At 43.4% G+C, this 18,355-nt stretch overlaps 1 protein-coding gene across 1 annotated transcript in view; it reads right to left on the reverse strand.

Moving 5' to 3' along the window:
* nek11 (NIMA-related kinase 11) overlaps positions 1–18,355 on the reverse strand; it is a 331,369-nt gene that overhangs the window by 23,195 nt on the left and 289,819 nt on the right. Inside the window, exon 14 of the mRNA XM_063069323.1 lies at positions 11,923–12,010. Within this exon, the coding sequence (XP_062925393.1) occupies positions 11,923–12,010 (88 nt within the window). The remainder of the gene's footprint in view (positions 1–11,922; positions 12,011–18,355) is intronic.

Below are 18,355 nucleotides of genomic sequence, written 5' to 3' on the forward strand. Positions count from 1 at the left end.
GTAATAGACCCAGGGAAACAGCTATTCCATTGGGGCAAGTTTCATTTGGACATTTCTAAACAGCCAGTAAATTTCCGCAAATTCTCTTTTTTGAAATTTGTTCCACAACTCAAATATTTCACAACCTCAAATAATAACTGCAATCACAAGGGTAAAAGGAATCTGAATACTCATTCACATTTGATGATACAAGTTAGATTAATTGTGTTTCTACTCTTGAGATATAAATTAGACATGATTATGAGTCACAGGTCTAGAGATTTCACAGTGGAAAGCTGTCCCACACACATATTTGGAAATAAAATAAGATAACAAGGAAATGTTGATGAGGCTAAATTTATCTCACAACTCTAATTATGTAATTAGCATTTGATATAAGTTGGTGTTGATCAAAATGAGTTTCAATTTGCAGGGTACTGGTAAAAGACGCAGGGAAAGAGCTATTCCATTGGGGCAAGTTTCATTTGGACAGGGCTAGAACTAGTCTTTCAGTAAATTTGAATGAGCGAAGCCACAGAAAGCACTTTAAGTTAAAATGGAAGAAGACTGAGGGAAAATACAGAAAATTGAAGGACAAAGTGACCTTGCAGGGTAGAAAACGGGTACAGAGATGGGCACAAAGCAAAGTAAGACACAAAATTGATCACACTTTATTAGAGTTAATGTATTAATCTTCATACAAAGATGAATTAATGGCATAAATGAAAATAAATGTATACAATATACATTTGGTCCAGTTTAAGACAACTTAGTGTCAGCAAACACAACTATTAACTGCTTCATTACTCACAATTTTTCTCAAAAATGATCACTTCTCAAGTTGAGATTTTGAACCGCATGCATGACCTGGCATTTTTGTGGCGTGAACTGAAGTCATGAAGGTGTAAGGTGGTTAAAGCATAGAGAATTGAGACAGCGGGGCCTGGGCCCGAGAGTGGGGAGCAAGTCGATGTTTAGCCACTGCTGGAGCAGACTTGGAGGCGACTCGAAGCGGCAGAACCGCGGTGAAGCAGAACCAAGGCTGCAGGGCCCGAGAATGAGGAGCAGCCCGCTGTCAGGCCGATTTAAAAGCTGAGCCAGATTGGAAAGGTTGGGTATGAGCTGAACCGAGCCGCCGTGTATCGAGGTGGCAGGATCCAGATCCGAGAGTGAGGAATGACCCAAGGCTGACCGATTTAAGCATCAGTCCAGATTGAAAAGGTCAGAGTGTTTGGGCTGGCGGCGAGGGATGGGCAGCTGTTCAGCTCACTGCTCTGCGAGGTTTACTCATCTCTGCACTTAACTGAAGTTGTGGCCTGCAACTAATGGGCCCCTAGGTTGGCTGTCACTGGCTTCATGGCTGTCAACTCACTTTCATGAACTTCAGTTCTGAATTTTATTTGCTTAATTTTCTTGGTTGCACAATTTGCTTCTTTTTCCCCCTCTCCGCACATTGGTGTTTGACAGTCTTCTTTTTTAATGGGTTCTGTTGGATTTCTTTGTTGTGTGGCTGCCTGTAAAGGCACAAATCTCAAGATTGTATTATAGTATACATACTTTGATAATAAATGTAGTTTGAACTTTGAGCAATATCACAGTCATTTCAGAACGCTTTGAAAAGCTATCGAGGCTGGGTATTAAACACCTTAAAATATTGAGCTTCTGCTGGTGACAGGCAAAACTGGAAAGAAGAGAGAGAGATCCTTTTAATGGATGGCACGAAGGAAGTAGAGAGAAACGATTTATGCTCAGAAAATCGAGCAGTTGTCAGTTTACATACAGCTAAAAGGCAAAGGGGAAGGAAACACTGGTGCGGTTTGTCTGTGGGTCTCCAAACAGTTTTAGAAAGAAGTGTTTAGTATAAATTGGGTGTAATAATTCAGAATCAGATTTAATCTCACCAGCATATGTTGTGACTTTGTTGTTATGTGGCAGCAGTACAATGCAATGCATAATAATAAACATTAATTTACAGTAAATATGTATATTTATTGTTAAATTAAATAAACAGTGAAAAAAGAGAAAAAAATCATAGAGAAGTAGTGCTCATGGGTTCATTGTTTGTTCATGAATCTGATGGCAGAGGGGACAAAGCTGCTCCCGAATCACTCAGTGTGGGCCTAAAGGACAATACACCCATCCACATATAGACAGGGCAAACCAAATGAGCAGTGATAGTGTGGAAGATAAATTCAAGGAGTATGTAAGAGATCATTTTCTAGATCAGTATATTGAGAAACCAATGAAATATCAAGCATTTTTAGATCCAATATTATGCAGTAAGAAAGAAGTGATTAATCCTCTGATGGTTGAAAGACCTTTTAAGGAAAAGTTATCATATATTGTATACTTATGACAAAAAATGGACCATTTGTCCCAACCTGGTTCCTGGGAGGAGGGCAATCACATTACTCCCATCTACCCTTCCTGTATTCATCTACCCTTATGACTTTTCCCTCTCACATACAACCATCAACTCTCTTTTCACTCTTGCCATCAGCAGTAACGGGGAATTTATGAACATACGTGGGAGAAAGCGAGAATAATGAGAGGTCACTCACACAGTCACAGAGTCTGAACAAACTGCAGTATAGCAACTCAAAGGTCCTGGAGCTGTGAGATAGAAGCAGTAACTGCTGCGCTGGGAAGCTGCCTGTTCTAAAACTGTAGTCTTAAACATATAAAACAAATGTAAAACTACCAAGGTGTGAGATACAAATTGGCCCTAGCAGACTGAGAAACTATATTAAAAGCTGTGAAAGTAAACAAATCACAGCCAATTTTTAGGTAATTAATTCATAGTTTTCTGCAAATACATACAACTTACAGACACAGAAACCAACAGGAACAATGATCCAGGAGTGTTGACAGGGTAGACCAGAGGTCAGTTTTAGATCTGTACAATGGGATGACCCACTGGGGCACCCTTTGAGAGAAGGGTAGTGCAGACTGATGTGACCAGAATGAACATTAAATTTTCCTGAATGCTATTGGTATCGCTTTGCTTTGGAAACTGAAGTAGAAAACCTAGTTTATTAAAGAAGAACGACGCGTAGCAAAGCAAATATAGCTCCTCCTCGTTTATTGAAGGACACTTTTGATGGCATCATTTCTGGTTTATCCGCCACCCTTGTGCCTCTCGTTGTCATTCTGGAGAGGTGCAGTCCTTTCATCCCCCGTCCCCTCATCTCTTCTGCTGTTTGTTCCTTGTCTCTGATCCTGGAGACGTGCATTTCTCAGCTCCTTTGTCTCTTCCTCTCTCCTCCTTCTGTGCCTGTTTTTGTCATTCTAGAGGCGTGCAGCCCTTTCATGCCCCGTCTTTTCATCTTTTCTGCTGTTTGTTGTTTGTGTCTGATCCTCCTGGAAACGTGCATGCCTCTCCTCCTCTGTCTCCTGTTCTCTCATCTTTTTTTGTCCTGACTCTTTGATTCTGGAGTCGTGCGGCCCTGGCTTCATCTGATTCTTGTTCTCTCCCTCTCCTTGCTGCTTCCCGGCGACGTTTGGTGTCATCTCTTGACCATAATGTCCCTGTTCCCTTTCCACACGGCATAATTAGGCTGACCATTTTTTTTTAACCCTAATGCTGGATAGAAGATATGAAGCAGTAACACCAAAGAATGCTGATTATTCTTGATGATGTAGTTGGCACTCTCCTAAATGGACGTGATATAGTCACTGCTGTCCTTTGACTGCAGCAAAGGGCTTTATGGGTGTCTCAAAGTACGTCATTACAATAAGATTTAATTATCTCTTATTGATGGGTGGCAGTTAGATCTGTCCCAATCCTGCACATGCTGATGGTGATTAGAAGAATATTACCCCTCGAAATAGAGCAAAGCAAATATAGCTCCTCCTCGTTTATTGAAGGACACTTTTGATGGCATCATTTCTGGTTTATCCGCCACCCTTGTGCCTCTCGTTGTCATTCTGGAGAGGTACAGCCCTTTCATCCCCTGTCTCTTCATCTCTTCTGCTGTTTATTCTTTCTCTCTGATCCCGGAGACGTGCATTTCTCAGCTCCTTTGTCTCTTCCTCTCTCCTCCTTCTGTGTCTGTTTTTGTCATTCTGGAGACGTGCAGCCCTTTCATCCCCCGTCTCTTCACCTTTTGCTCTGGTAGGTGTCGCTGCTGAGGCTGGCTGTGTGCATGCGTTGGGCTGTTGCGTCCCAATTTCCATGATGGCGGATCGGCTCTCGGGTGAAAGTGAGCCTGTTGATTTTGGGGAATGAGCAATTTTATACGAATATATAACCCAGAACTTTGCCTGTGTTCTGTAAGTTAGCACATTTTAATTCGATTTAGCCAAAAAAAGTGCCACTGTAATGCACCGTTTAGGCTAATTGGAGGTCACAAAGAGACAGACAGATAGAAGATGAGAGTCTCAGTAGTATATAAATTAGATCTTTCACCAATATTTCTGTGAAATAAGAATATTTCAAAATTGAACAAATGCAGACCAAGAAAAGTCCAGTCTACCGCCCTTGCACTATGCATGTACAAAGCTATGCAGTGAGTTAAACACCTTTGCAAAAATCACCTGATAGAGAAGCTTTCTTCAGGGTTTTTAATGAGATCTTACTTGTGAAAAAGATATTCCTGTTCCAAGAGCAAATAAAGAGAGGGTGGAGATGGATGTCTTTCCATTGCGATTTCAAATTAATCCACCAAGGAGATGATATAAAAAAAAGCTTACATACAAGAAGTGATGTTCATACCAAATGAAATGCACCTCTAGAGGGCAGAACACTCTCCACCTGGCATCCATAGCATGTCAAACTGAACTGCTGAAACTAAAAATCAACTTATCATTTCATTAAGTCTTTGGCAAAGGAAGGATAGTCTTGGCAATTGGTCTTGAAAACGATTTAATATACCATCTTTAACATTCTCACTTTGAAAATGCTGATCTTGATGCTGTTCTTGGTGGGGATCAGTTAACCATGAGGAGAAGGTGAGCTGATTAGCTTGGAGCTCTCTTGTGACATCATCAGCCAGGATGAGATCAGTAGGAACGTAGTTCCATTGGCTCTTCTGAGTTGATCTTTTGGTATGTTGGACCCTATTATGTACATAAACACAGAATCTCCTTGTTTCATTAAATATATAACTGAGCACCACCATGCTGTCGGTAAAGAACTTGATATAATCTAGCCAACACGCACAAAATGCTGGAGGAACTCAGCAGGCCAGGCAGCATCTATGGAAAAGAGTACAGTCGACGTTTTGGGCTGAGACTCTTCAGCGGGATTGGACAAAAAAAGATGAGGAGTCAGATTAAGAAGGTGGGGGAGGGAAGGAAGAAATACATGACACATCTCCTACCTCATCACCATTCAGGGCCCCAAACAGTCCTTCCAGGTGAGGCAAAACTTCACCTGTGAATCTGTTGGGGTCATCTACTGTATCCGGTGCTCCCGGTGTGGCCTCCTGTATATCGTCAAGAGCCGATATAGATTGGAGATTGCTTCACTGAGCACTGACACTCTGTCCGCCTGAAAAAGTGGGATCTCTCAGCGGCCACTCACTTTAATTCCACTCCCAATTCCCATTCTGATGTGTCAGTCCATGGCTTCCTCAATGCTCCCCCTTCACCACTCCTCATTCCCATTTCCCTCTCTCACCTTATCTGTCCATCACTGTCCTCTGTGCTCCTCCCCCTTTTCTTTCTTCCACGGCCTTCTGTCCTCTCCTATCAGGCTCCTCCTTCTCCTGCCCTGTATCTCTTTCACCAATCGACTTCCTAGCTCTTTACTTCACCCCTCACCTCATCCCAGTTTCACCTTTCACCTCATATTTCTTCCTTCCCTTCCCCCCACCTTCATACTCTGACCCCTCATCTCTTTTTCTCCAGTCCCAATGAAGGGCACCCTGAAACGTCAGCTGCACTCTTTTCCACAGATACTGCCTTGCCTGCTGAGTTCCTCTCGCATTTTGTGTGTGTTGCCTGGAATTCCAGAACCTGCAGATTTTCTCTTGTTTGTGATATCATTTAGTTCTGTGTCCAGCTCCTTAGATATCATCTCTGCCATTCTCAGCTGCTAGAACAGCAGAACTGAGTTCACGCCTGGCTATGGTGAGATCTCATTTGGGAGCAAGCTTTGCCTTGCCTGCCTCTCAAAGTCCAACCCTACATCCCCATCACGAGAAGTGGAAACAGGTAAGGCCAGCCAAAAGGGCTTTGGTGAAGCTGTACAGGCCGATCCCTGGGCAGTGGATACAATGGATTGCAGAAGCATTGATGAACTCCAATCAAACCATCGACTTCAGAGGACGATGGAGACAGGAGGCCATCGATGGCCTATGCTCCACTCACCTGCTAAGGGCCCAAGTAAGTAAAGTTTGCCTTGCCCAAGATAAATCCAACTTCACTACATCCAGCAGTGAATGAGACCTGCAGCAATATTGAACAGCACCAATAACTTTAGTTGATCCATCATATAAAATGCAGACCTGTTCCTTTGGAGCTGCAGATAGCGGAATTTTTGTGGAGGTCCTTGGAATCTTCAGGATCCTGAAAGGAAGAACACCACTGTTCATGCTTCTCTTTAGGGAGTGGGACATCCCATCCACAAGATTGCAAGGTCAATTTCTTGACGTGAAGCTTCACTCTATACTGACTGAAGCAGCAAATCCAAGCGGGTGAAAGAGGCTGTTGGGTGGTTGATAACACATCACAACACAGTATCAGTGACCTGGAAAGTAAGGGTGTCAGTAACAAGCTCTCAACCAAGGCCCAGAATGTGTTGCATAGGAGGCAGGCCCTGTCCAAGATCCTGGGGACCTTTCGCCAGATCTTCAGATGCATGACCTAAGCACTGTTGGATATGATGTTAAGCAGTCTGAGATTAGATTGTGGCCAATATGTCTTGCACTACTTTCAGAACCCCGACTCTTTCTTCTGCACCAGGAAATGAGTTAAGACCACCAACAACATAGAAAAGACTTTCTACATACCCTGCATGCTTCAGACCTGAATTCTTTCTCTCATTCAATAGCTGTCATCTTAAGACCATAGATTGTCACGTTTGGTGAGAGACATGAACTCTCATGCGGTACTCCGGAATCTCGCTGTCCAGTCGGTGATCGTGAGGCCACAAGAATCTGAGGTAGTCTTGTTGTTGCTCTTTCACTAGGAAGCTGTGGAACATTTGTTTGATGCCTGCCATCACTATGTTGGACTCAATTCAGAAGCACACAAGGATCCTGAGCAAACTGCTATTAAGGTCTGGCCACTGCGAGAGCACATTGTTCAGAAATATGCCTTTGAATTGCACGTTTGAATCAAAGACAATTCGTACTTATGTAGGTTTCTGGGAGTTGGGCAAATATTAGTTTTCTTTGTTGGGATCTGGTGGAGCCGTTAAGTTAGTATGATTGTTTCTGAAGAGTCTCTCCATGAAATCCACGAAATGACCTTTTGCTTCTGGTTTCCTCCTCAGTGTGTGACTGATGGACATCAGTTGACCAAGGGCCTGCTCTCTGTTGTTTGGGAGGAGACAAGCAAAAATGAAGGGGATCTACCCAACTTTTGGACTCGTATTTGCCAAACTTCATTCATAATTTGAAGGAGGACCTCATCTTCAATGGAAGGTGGCAGCTTATAATTATCTTCCAAGTGACAGAACACCAGCCTGCCTAAATCTGGTTGAGCAGAGGCAGGCACTTCAATGTGCTTGGTTTGCTTACCTACAATCTTCTCTTTCATACAGATTCTACTCTCACAGGGTCCGAAATGACTTGGACACCCATTCTCCAGGACATTATCTTAAATGCGCTGACAATGGGCTGATGAGCCCCATTGATGGAGACTTCACCCACTTTGACCAACCCAGGTCTAGTTGTTGGACACGAGGTGCATTGTGCTACCCTTTGCGCTGTTTGTACATCTTAGCCCACAAATTTATCAATCACCCCTGCTATGGACCACCTGGAGGTCCAAGACATTCTTGTTACATGCACGTGCAGCTCAACTCTTTGAGTGATAATGCAGAAAGTTTGAAGTTAATTACTCATCTCCTTCTACCTTAGGCCACAAACTTATCAATCACCCCTGCTGTGGACCTCTTCTACAAAGAAGGGATCCGTATGCTCCACGACCGCTGGACTAAGTGTGTACATGTAGGAGGGGACTATGTTGAAAAATAAATGTGCTAGGTTTTCTAAAATTGACTCCTTCTACCTTGGGCCACTAACTTATCAATCACCCCTCGTAACTCTATGCATGAGGAAGTAGCTACATCTGATGGGTATTTGGCCGGCTCCCAACTGTGCTTTGCTGCAGGTGGGCTGGAACCAATAGTAGCCCAATGCACTGGTCTTGACTGAAGTCCTGATTAAGTGCTGGTCACTGCTTGACAGCATACAGTCTTCCGCTTGACGTACTGCTGAAGCACTACATTTGAAACATATTGATTACTCCCTTAGAAAGCATCTTCATAAGTGGTTTTACTCTGAATCCTCTGCATTTCCTTAAGGGCAAGGTTTCTTTTGGAGCGAGCGTTATCTATCACGGTTCATGGTAGAGTTTTCTACTTTAGTTTTGTTGGCCTTAATAAGGGTTTTGGTTTTCCATGCTTTTGCTGGAGGCCTTTCTTTGAATGACATGTTACCAGTAGTTGAAAGCATAAAACTAGGGTTCATTTCGCATTTCTGCATGGTGGGAGATGAATTCCACAAGGAATGAAAATGGTGAATGGGGGCATGTTGTTATGTTTTATACTCCAACCCCTTCTATTATTCTTGCATATCATTTCTCCACGATAGGGTTCATTCCCTTTGCTCTATCCAAGAAACTCAGTCCTAGTAGGTAACCCTAGTTTTTTTGACCTGCAAGCTCCAGTAGCGTCTATGGTTCTTTATGTGAGAACTTTGGAAAATTATCCAAGTCCACTGAAGAGATATTCTTCATTTGCCTCTGGAGGGCCAAGGCATTTGTCCAGCCTCTGCTACACCATTTGTAAACAATTAGCTGGATTATTAATGTGAACTGCTCTAATCCTTTTTGCCTGTTGCAGTCCCTCCCCACCAAGCCACTCACAGAGAAAGGCCAACTCTTCACTAGGTTTGGAACTTAGTCATTGCAAAAGCTTGACTTCCAGGACAGATAACTGGCAGACTGGTTTTCAAATACTTTTAGTCCTGTTGTGACTAGGTCTTGATAGGCCAGATACCAAGCCAAATCTAATGTAGCTGCAGCTCCTGAATGAGAACATTGTGGAGACTGGTTTGCCAAATGTGGGTCCTGAGATGTATGGAAGTATGTCTGTAAGGTTGTGCATCTGTTTATATCCGTGAAGATAGAATTGGCATCGGTAGCAACTCTTGACTGAGATTTTTGCTGTGAGGAAACTGCTGAAGGTAGCGTTGAGGGTCGTTGTTGCTGCAGACCTTGACTGTCAATACCTGGACATCGTGAAAGCACGTTGGTTGCTTGGTGTGGACAGCTTTTCCTTGTCAAGCTGGACCACTGTCTTTTTTATCGTCAAAATGAGTTTGGACATATTCATTACGCAAGCTCTCTCCATGTCTATACATGCTTTCTCCATTTCTATTTGAGCTTTCTCCATTTGCATCTCAACTTCACGCTTAGCATAAGCCTCTCTTATTTTGCCCCTTCAGCTCTAGAGTGGGATGTTGCTGCAGCTATGCTAATTTTTGAGCATTGCGAAGACGTGTTAGTTGCACCTCACTCTGACTGACTTCCAGGTCTTGGCGATCAGCGTTGCTCGAGCTGGAAGCTGACATTATGATCTACAGCATTCTGACATGTCTACCGTCTATGGGCAATGCCTTTGAAGGAGAGTTATCTTTATACTCTACTGCCCTCGCAGTGCATTTGTACAAAGCTATGCAGCAAGTTAAACATCTTCTGAAAATCACTGAGATGGAAGCTTTCTTCAATGTTTTTAATGAGATCTAACTTGTGGAAAAATATTACTGTTCCAAAGGGAAAATAAAGAGAGGGTGGAGACAGATGAACATTTTTTGGGTTTTTTTTGAGTTCCTTATGCTTATTGTGTGTGTTTTTTTAAATATACCGCATCAGATCCAGAGTAACAATTTGTTCTTCTTTTACACTTGTACTGAAGAGTGATAATAAACAATCTTGAAATTGATGAGGGAAGCGAAAACAGGATCTGAGAGCAAGCTACTGAGGAGTATTAACATTGATTGTAGAATCTCCTAAAAAAGTGTTGAAAGGAAATGGTTATCAAAGCTAAATATATGTTTCCTATAGACTGAGCTGAGCAAAAACGTATTGGAGAATAATGAAATGGAAACAAAATAAACAAATATCTGTTTTTGCTAGAAAAAGGCACCACCATCCTCCAGAAACACCGGAGATTACCGGTTCCAGAATGTATAAGACGTTGAATGAAAAAGTACTGGAGAAAGTAGTGGGACTGAAAGCCATTAAATCCCTAGGCTATGATGGCCTTGATGGATTTGATCCTATGATGGATTTGAAAGAGTTCTATGTGGAGGTAGTGTTTGTCACCCTCCAAAATTCCACAGATCCTAGAATTATTACCACATTTGCAAGGTAGCAAATGTAGCTCAGCTAGATAAGAAAGGTGGAAGAAAGAAAACCGAAAATTATTGCTGCACTTAGCTTGATGAATCAGCATGGGAAATGCTATAATCTAACGTAAAGGAAGTTAAAGCAGGAAATTTAGAAAGTGGGACTGGCCCTCTGCAGAGTTTTCATGGATCTATGAAGGTGAAACCAAATTGGCAAATCAGTTTTTGTTTTGAGGTTGTACCCAGCAGATGCATAAAGGACCTGGTAGGTTTGATCTATAAGGTGAGATTAAGCAGACTGAGTCAATGCTCAAGAGATTTAAAAGACGAGAAATGATCTTATTACAGGGCTTTAGAGAGCAGATGTAAGGATGATAGTTCCCTTGGCTGAGGTGACTAGAATCAGCAATCACAGTGTCAAAATAAGGAATCAGCCATTCAAAACTGAGAGGAGGAGAAATGCCTTCACTGAAAATGATAGTGAAAGACTTAAATTCTCCATACAAGAGGGCTGTGGAGTCACATTCATGAAGTATATCCAAGAAAAAGGGTAGACACAAGAGATGCCAGAAATGTTGGAGGAATTCAGCAGGTCAAGCAGCATTTATTGAAGGAAACCATCGATATTTTGGGCCAAGACCCTTCATCATGACAGACAAGGGCCTGATGAAGCATCGCAGCCTTTAACAATTACTGTTTATTTTCCTCCATAGATGTTGACAAAGGGTGATAGACTTTTGGGTATTGTACAAACAAGAAAATAGGCTTAATGAGGGTTTGCAAACATAAGGAAATCTGCAGATGCTGGAGTTTCAAGGAACACACATGAAAATTGCTGGTGATTATGTGTGTTGTTTAATGGGGGTTCCACTCTCTTCCTCACTCTCCTTCTCTTATCCCTCTGCTCCCTTCCTCCTCCACCTTCTCCTCAAGGTCTAAGGAGGTGGAGATGGACGCCTGGCCATGGAACTTGGTGGAAGAGTTGGGGAATGGGGGGGGGGGGGTGACATGAAGAGTAACTTCCAATGCAAGCCTTCTGAGTCCTGTGTACATTGTGGAAGGTTCCGAGTGAGAATTTCTTTTGAAAGCATCAGTGTGTTTTTCCCATTAGCTTGTGATTACAGGTTAAAAGATGAACACAGTTATTTGCAGTTGCCTTAATGGTCATTAATTAGCAGCCTTAGTCTCACATCATTCCAATAGTTACACTCTCCCCATCATTGATATTGGATTTGCTTAATTTATTTAATTAACAGAATTTAAACTCAAGATTCTGGATAATTATTCCAGTTTTCTGGATTGCTTGTCCATAACATAGCAACTCTAATAGCCTACAGTTTCTTCTCAAGTAGAGTTAATCACAATCTTTGGCCAATATGGTAGAGCTTCCCATTTCATCAGATAGACATCTCAAAGTACTTACTCCCTCATGCGGCGCATCTTGGCCTGTGCCATGGTACAGTTGATAGCTGTCGGTCCCTGGTACACAGCTGAGATCACGGTGCCACCATCTGTAATCAACACAGACACGTTGTTGGTGTCCATATCTCTCAATTCAGATTCTTAAGGCTAGCTTTTCACGTCACACAGGCTGCTCAGCTTTCTAAAGCAGTCAATAATAGCAGGCATTACTTGGAAAGGAGATAAAGGCACGAAGCGAAGATTTTTCCCCTTGGGTAGACGTCTGAGAATACGGGACTAGAATACGGGGTCAAGAATGTAGTGAACCTTTGGAAATCTTTACACCAAGGAATGGCGGATGCTGAATCTTTAACTGAGATAAATGCGTTCTTAGTTAACATGGAGCAAAGATTATAGGTGACACATAGAAATGTAGAGTAAAACCCAGGCCTAGATCAGCCAGAATATTATCGCATGAACAAAAGCTCATTTAGCCTTTCCTGCTCCTATTTCTTACATTCTGATAAATTCATGCAACCTGTTGATTTCATTCTATTATTTTGAGTTGCAAGAAGTAGCAGCTGGGAAGTAATTATTTGCAAAATAATTGTTTTCCCAATGTCACACTCAATTATCTAGCCAGGAGGATGATTGGAGCTTTCTCTCTGGCTAATACTCACCTATAAATAGAATCTTTCAATATTCTATTCCAAGGAGGGCTGGAGAAGCAAAGTCAACAATTGGATGTTTTCAGAGGGAGAGAACAAGCACAGTGAAGAAGGTTGATACAGCATCTACTGTGTCCAGGTGTCTTAATGATCTCAGCAGTGATTTAATGACTTGATTTGATTGGAATGTCATCAATTATAATTTGAGTGAGCCATATAAACTTACGTTATTTTGCGTAAACCGAAATGTGGTGAAATAAACCATTTCTTTAAGATCTTTCTTCAGAGTAATAAGAGCATGTGGGGAGGGTGTTGGCAAGATCGCTGTGTTTCAAGACTTAGGACTGGCAGTTGAAGGCACTGAAGTTAATGATGTGGAATTAGAAACAGGGTACACAGGAGACAGCATCTGCAGGAACATAGGGTTATTGAGGGCTTGTAGGCCTGGACAAGTCTTGCTACAGAAGATGTCTGTGATTCAGGTTCAGATTAATTTATCACACATGCATCAAAACAGACAGTGGAATGCATCGTTTGTGCTAACAAACAACACGATCTCGGGATTTGCTGGGGGCAGCATGTAAATGTCACCACTCATTCCAGCATAAGCACAGCATGCTCACAACGCTCAGCAGAGCAGCACAGAAGTCAACAAGCAGCAAAACAAGTCCCCTTCCTCCCTCCCACCCACACGTGATCTGTAAGTTCCTCCAGTCTTGGACTTCCCACCGTCCCTGCATGAATTGCTCCATCATTAACTGTCTTGCCTTCAGCCGCCCAAACATTAGGTTCTGGGACCAACTCCCTAACTTGTCCCAAGCTCTGCCCTCTGCTCCTTTCAACTTCTAGTTAAAACTTTCCTTATTAGCGAAGCTCTTATTCATCTGCCCCGATTTCTGACAATGTGGCTTGAGGTCAAAATTTGTGAATTTCCTTGGGAATGGTCTGTTTCATCAAAGGAGCTTTAAATAATAGCTGATTTGAGTGAAAATGAACCAGTCAACAAATACAACAACAAGGTAAATGGCAAAAAAGATGCCAAGAGGTACAAGCATGATTGTTGCTGTCTCAAGTTCCAAGGACTCTATTCTTAGGTGATATCTGTGTGGCTCTTCCAAATTCTCTCCATGACAGCATCCATTTCTCCTGGGCACTCCCTGAAGAAATGAGTGGCTGATGAGCACGCGAGAGAGAATAAGTAGAGGGAATACAGGGCAAAAGGAGATAGGGTTGATGGTAATGTTAGCTGGGAGCCAGCAATTGTTGAAGGGTGTCCTTCGTGCCATCAAACAGTGAGAAAAAATCCTAGCTTTCTTTTATATTGACAGAAGTTAGCCCTCAAAGTTCTAAAAAGACTTCAAAATGAATGAATCCAGTTGTAAAATTTTCCTTTGCCCCTGAAGCCTTCAATGTTTGAAGCTGCAGAAACTGGAACAATTACTTGTGGGGGAGGGAGGCTTCAAACATCAAGAAAAGATCTTAACAAGAGAGGGCACAGGAATCTAAAGCAGAGACTGAAGGCCCACACTTGTTCTCAAGTAATTTGAGTTTGAAAATTGTGGTGTAGAAGTTAATCCTTGGTTGCCTGTGCTAAATGGGAAATATAGCAGTGGCTTGTGAAATTTGGTTCTCTGAATTACACGGAACTGAATATTAGAAGCCAAGTACAACATACATACACTGCTACCATGCCACATGGTAATGAGGAATTTCACCCTAGTTATCTTCTTTTTAACTTTTGATGACTGGGAAAGGGTAAAATCCAAATAAAACGTGCTTCAGAAGACAAGATATTGCACCTGCAAGAAATCAGGAATATTCACAGGAAACAGCGGGGCAGCAGACAGCTGTGAAGAGACGTCTGTGAATTTTCATGACAGCAGAACATTGCTACAGAACAACAGCAACTACAAAGGCAGGGGAAGATTGGTGGAGGTGGGTGGTGAGGGAGCAGGGTGTAACAGTGAGAAGACACACAGAACTGTATGTGACTCTACACTGTTTATTGTCATTCTTCAGTACACGAGTGTAAGGGAGAACAAAATTAGTGTTACTCTGGATCTGACAGAGCATAAAAAAACATAATAACAACAAACAAGTAACCCAGGTTTAATTACCGCCGCTGACTCTAAGGAGTTTGTACATTCTTTCTGTGACCATGTGGGTTTCCTCCGGGTGCTCCAGTTTCCTCCCACTGTCCAAAAATGTATTGGTTAGTAGATTAATCGGTCATTGTAAGTTGTCCTGTGATTAGGCTAGGATTAAATTGGGGGTTGCTTGGCGGTGTGGCTTGAAGGGCTAAAAGGGCCCATTCCACACTGGATCTCAATAAATAAATAAATCACAATGTAAAACTGTTTCGATGGATAGTGGAGCGATCACCATGGGCAATTTCTTACAACATAGAGGAAGGCCATGAAGCCCATTCAGTCTTTTCTGGCTCTTGAAGTGATCCCATTAACCTATTTCTAGAATTAATTCCCATATCCCGTTGTCACTGATCACCTAAGACACTGCCCAGAAGAAGGCAATGGCAAGCCACTTCTGTAGAAAACTTTGCCAAGGACAATCATGGTCATGGAAAGATTATGATTGGCCATGTCATATAACACGGCACGTAACGAACGAACGGACCTATAGTCACTCGTATGCCCATCAGCTTCTCCTAGGGGTAATTACAATAGCCAATTAATCTACCAACCTGTACGTCTTTAGGATGTGAAAGGAAACAGGAATATCTAGGGTAAACCCACTCAGGGAAAACTCCACATAGTCAGCACAGAGTGAATCTGAGTAATGTACTGCACTATTGTGCTACTGTTAATGTGGACTGGTAGTTTGCATTAGAAGTATTTATCAGGAGTGTTGTGGAATTTTGGGGATCAATATGCACTGGGAGTGAGATATTCCTTAGCTGCTACAAGGACACAAGAACGAGAAGTGGAGATACCCATAATTTGCTGGAGGAACTCATCAGATCGAGCAGCATCTGTGGGAGTAAAGACATTCTGAGTTAAAACCCTGCATCAGGACTGAGAGGGTGGAGGGCCAAGATAAAGTGAAGGGGAGAGGTGAAGCAAGAGTCTGAGGTGACTGGTGAACTGAGAAGGTGCACAAGGTGAGAGGCGGGTGTTAACAGGTAGGGGAGAGGAGCAGGGATGGAATTGGAAGGAGGGGATTTTTCAGAGTGTCTACTAAAAAGAATGAGATCAGTTCAGAGTGATTTCCAATCGGTACTCGAGCTTCCCTGACCCCAGTGAGCATCCATCTAAGGCTTGGACTGAGAGTGGGTGAGGGCTTACCTTGATGGGCAGGTTGAGCTGTCTGGCCAGGGTGAGGTCCATTTAGCTCTCCTCTGCACCTGAATCCACCAGTGCTCAGAGCCTGACCTGATTCTTCCGCACCTCTCCCCAGATCAGTACTCTATAGACGTGCGAGGGACCTAGATGTTCTCACTGATCCATTCACCAGGGTCCCTCGCTCCTCTGGTGAGCGCTGGCTTTTCCCTGCAGTCTGGACACTGATTGTGAAGATGGCCAATACCAGTACAGTAAAGGCACTTCCCCTCACGTCTCCACCGTTCCTGTTCCTCTCAGGCAAGGTGGGACCAGCCCAGCTGCACTGGTTCCTCTTCAGATTGAACAGCCTGAGCTGGGAGTGACCTCGCAGGGGATGAGGTGGCTCTCTCTCTGCCTCTCACATATACGTTGGTCCATTTGAATGGCTGTAGAAATCATCTGTTGCAGGGAATCCCACCGGTCACAACTGGCCAGTTCATCCTTCATTCTTTAGGACTGTCCATTATAAAAAGCCGTGAGGAGGGCCTCACCTTTCCGACGGCTATCAGTTCCCAGAGTGTGAAATTCAATAGCATAGCCTGCCACCGAGCGGGACCCCGTCTCAAACTCGTCAACCTGTGTGTTGCTTCTCGTCCACTGGCGGGGTGGTGAAAAACCTGGCGCGGCGAGGCGGTGTGGGTCTCCCGACTATCACACACTGCGGACCGCTGCTCCCAGAGAGTGGCTGCCCGCCCGGAAAGAAGTGAGATTATCCAAGCGACTTGGAGCCCTCTGGGTTAGGAAGCGGGTCGGCTGCAGCTCGAAAACAAGAGAACACTGGGTCACAAAGCCACAACAGGTCTCTGGGGAGCCATCAAAGCAAGCTGGGTGAGGGAGGGGGTTTTCTGAACTCAGCGACCAATGAGCCGGTTGCCATGGCGCATTGTTTGCGGGGCCCACTGGGGCCTGAAGTGTTACAGTAGCTGGAGCTGGGGGCGTTGGAGGTGGTCAGGCTCACATCTCTCGGACCACCTCTGCCACCTGTGCTCAGTCTTGCTGTAATGATGCAGGTGGGTCTGAGCACAATTGCAGACAGGGGCAGCAACGGTGTTGGTCAAATAACTTCAGACTCGACTTCAACAGTGCTACATTCACTTGTTCAGATTCCAACTAAAATACACAGGCAACTTAAGAGTTCACAGAGAATATACAAAGAGGCTTCAGATAAGCTGTCTCAGAAGATCCAAGGCTTCAGGAGAAAATCAGGCAGTCAGTCCACAGAACAAAGGGGGATGTTTCCACTGGCTAGATCCCAGGTAAGTCTTTTCTCAGAACTGACACAGGTAAGGAATTCCACAAAGAATGGCTAAGTCTAGCAGATGATTCGAACAAGCAGAGGGAGTATCAAGACTGAGCAACTTGTAGATGTAGCCACTAGCCTTAAACACCTCTCAGTCAGTCTCAGGTGTATCTCATAAACCCAGCTGAGATTCCTCCCAGTGATGAGGATCTTCACCCAGGCAGATGAGATCATTGCTCTCGGAGGTATCAGTGCTGCTTACTTCAGGTGTTACAACCCAAGAGGTGTTAGATACTCAGTCAAAGAACACATTCAGGGATTAAAATGATAGAGTTCTGATGTTAAGGGGTATTGTGAGAGAATGCAAATGTAGATTTCGGGTATCAACCCTTTTGAACTGTGGTCATTGTTACTTATTAAATGTGAAAGCGTTCTTTCAGCACATTGGGTCTTTGTCAGATTAAAAGCAGAGCCTTACTATCAGGACCATTCCCTAGTAAGTAATCCTTCCTCGCATGCTTTTCAGCTCTCCTTTTTGATCTGCAATGCCATGGACCTACAGTAACAGGTAATTTTCAACAGTCACATAACCTACCAGCATGTCTTTGGGTTGTGGAAGAACTCTGATACCTGAAGTACAATCATGATGCAAACTCCACATGGATGTTGCCCAAAGTCTGGGCTCTGAAGCTGTGAGGCAGTAGCGCTACCTTCTGTTTCACCATACAACCGCTGTGCAATATTGGGAACACAGCAGTCTTGTTACCAAAATGCCACCCCCACATATGACATTCCAGATAATCCTTTTATTGGTGGTGGTGATGAGAGAGGTTTTGGTTTGGGAAACGTGTGCTTCTGCATGAAAGCATTTGTCATCTTGTAAACCAGACAGCATAGAGGACCTCAGCTAATACTTCCTCTGAAAGATGGCATTTACAAAGATGCATGTTGCATTGATGCATTCTGCTCTGGGTTTGGTGCTGAATTTTGAGACGGGATTTCACCCCACACCATGCAGACTGAGAGAAATGCATGCTATGCACTGAACCACAGCATATCCTTCATTTCATTGAAATTGCCAGTCCGAAAAACTTAACTGAAAACAGTAATATTTTGTGTCAATTTTATAAAAAAAATTACATATGCTTAACCAGGAAACAGAAACTCCTTTCTTTAAATTCAAAAGTCGAGCTAAAAGCCTGAAGCCTG

Source organism: Mobula hypostoma, chromosome 17, assembly GCF_963921235.1.
Source record: "Mobula hypostoma chromosome 17, sMobHyp1.1, whole genome shotgun sequence".
NCBI classification, from domain to species: Eukaryota; Metazoa; Chordata; class Chondrichthyes; order Myliobatiformes; family Myliobatidae; genus Mobula; species Mobula hypostoma.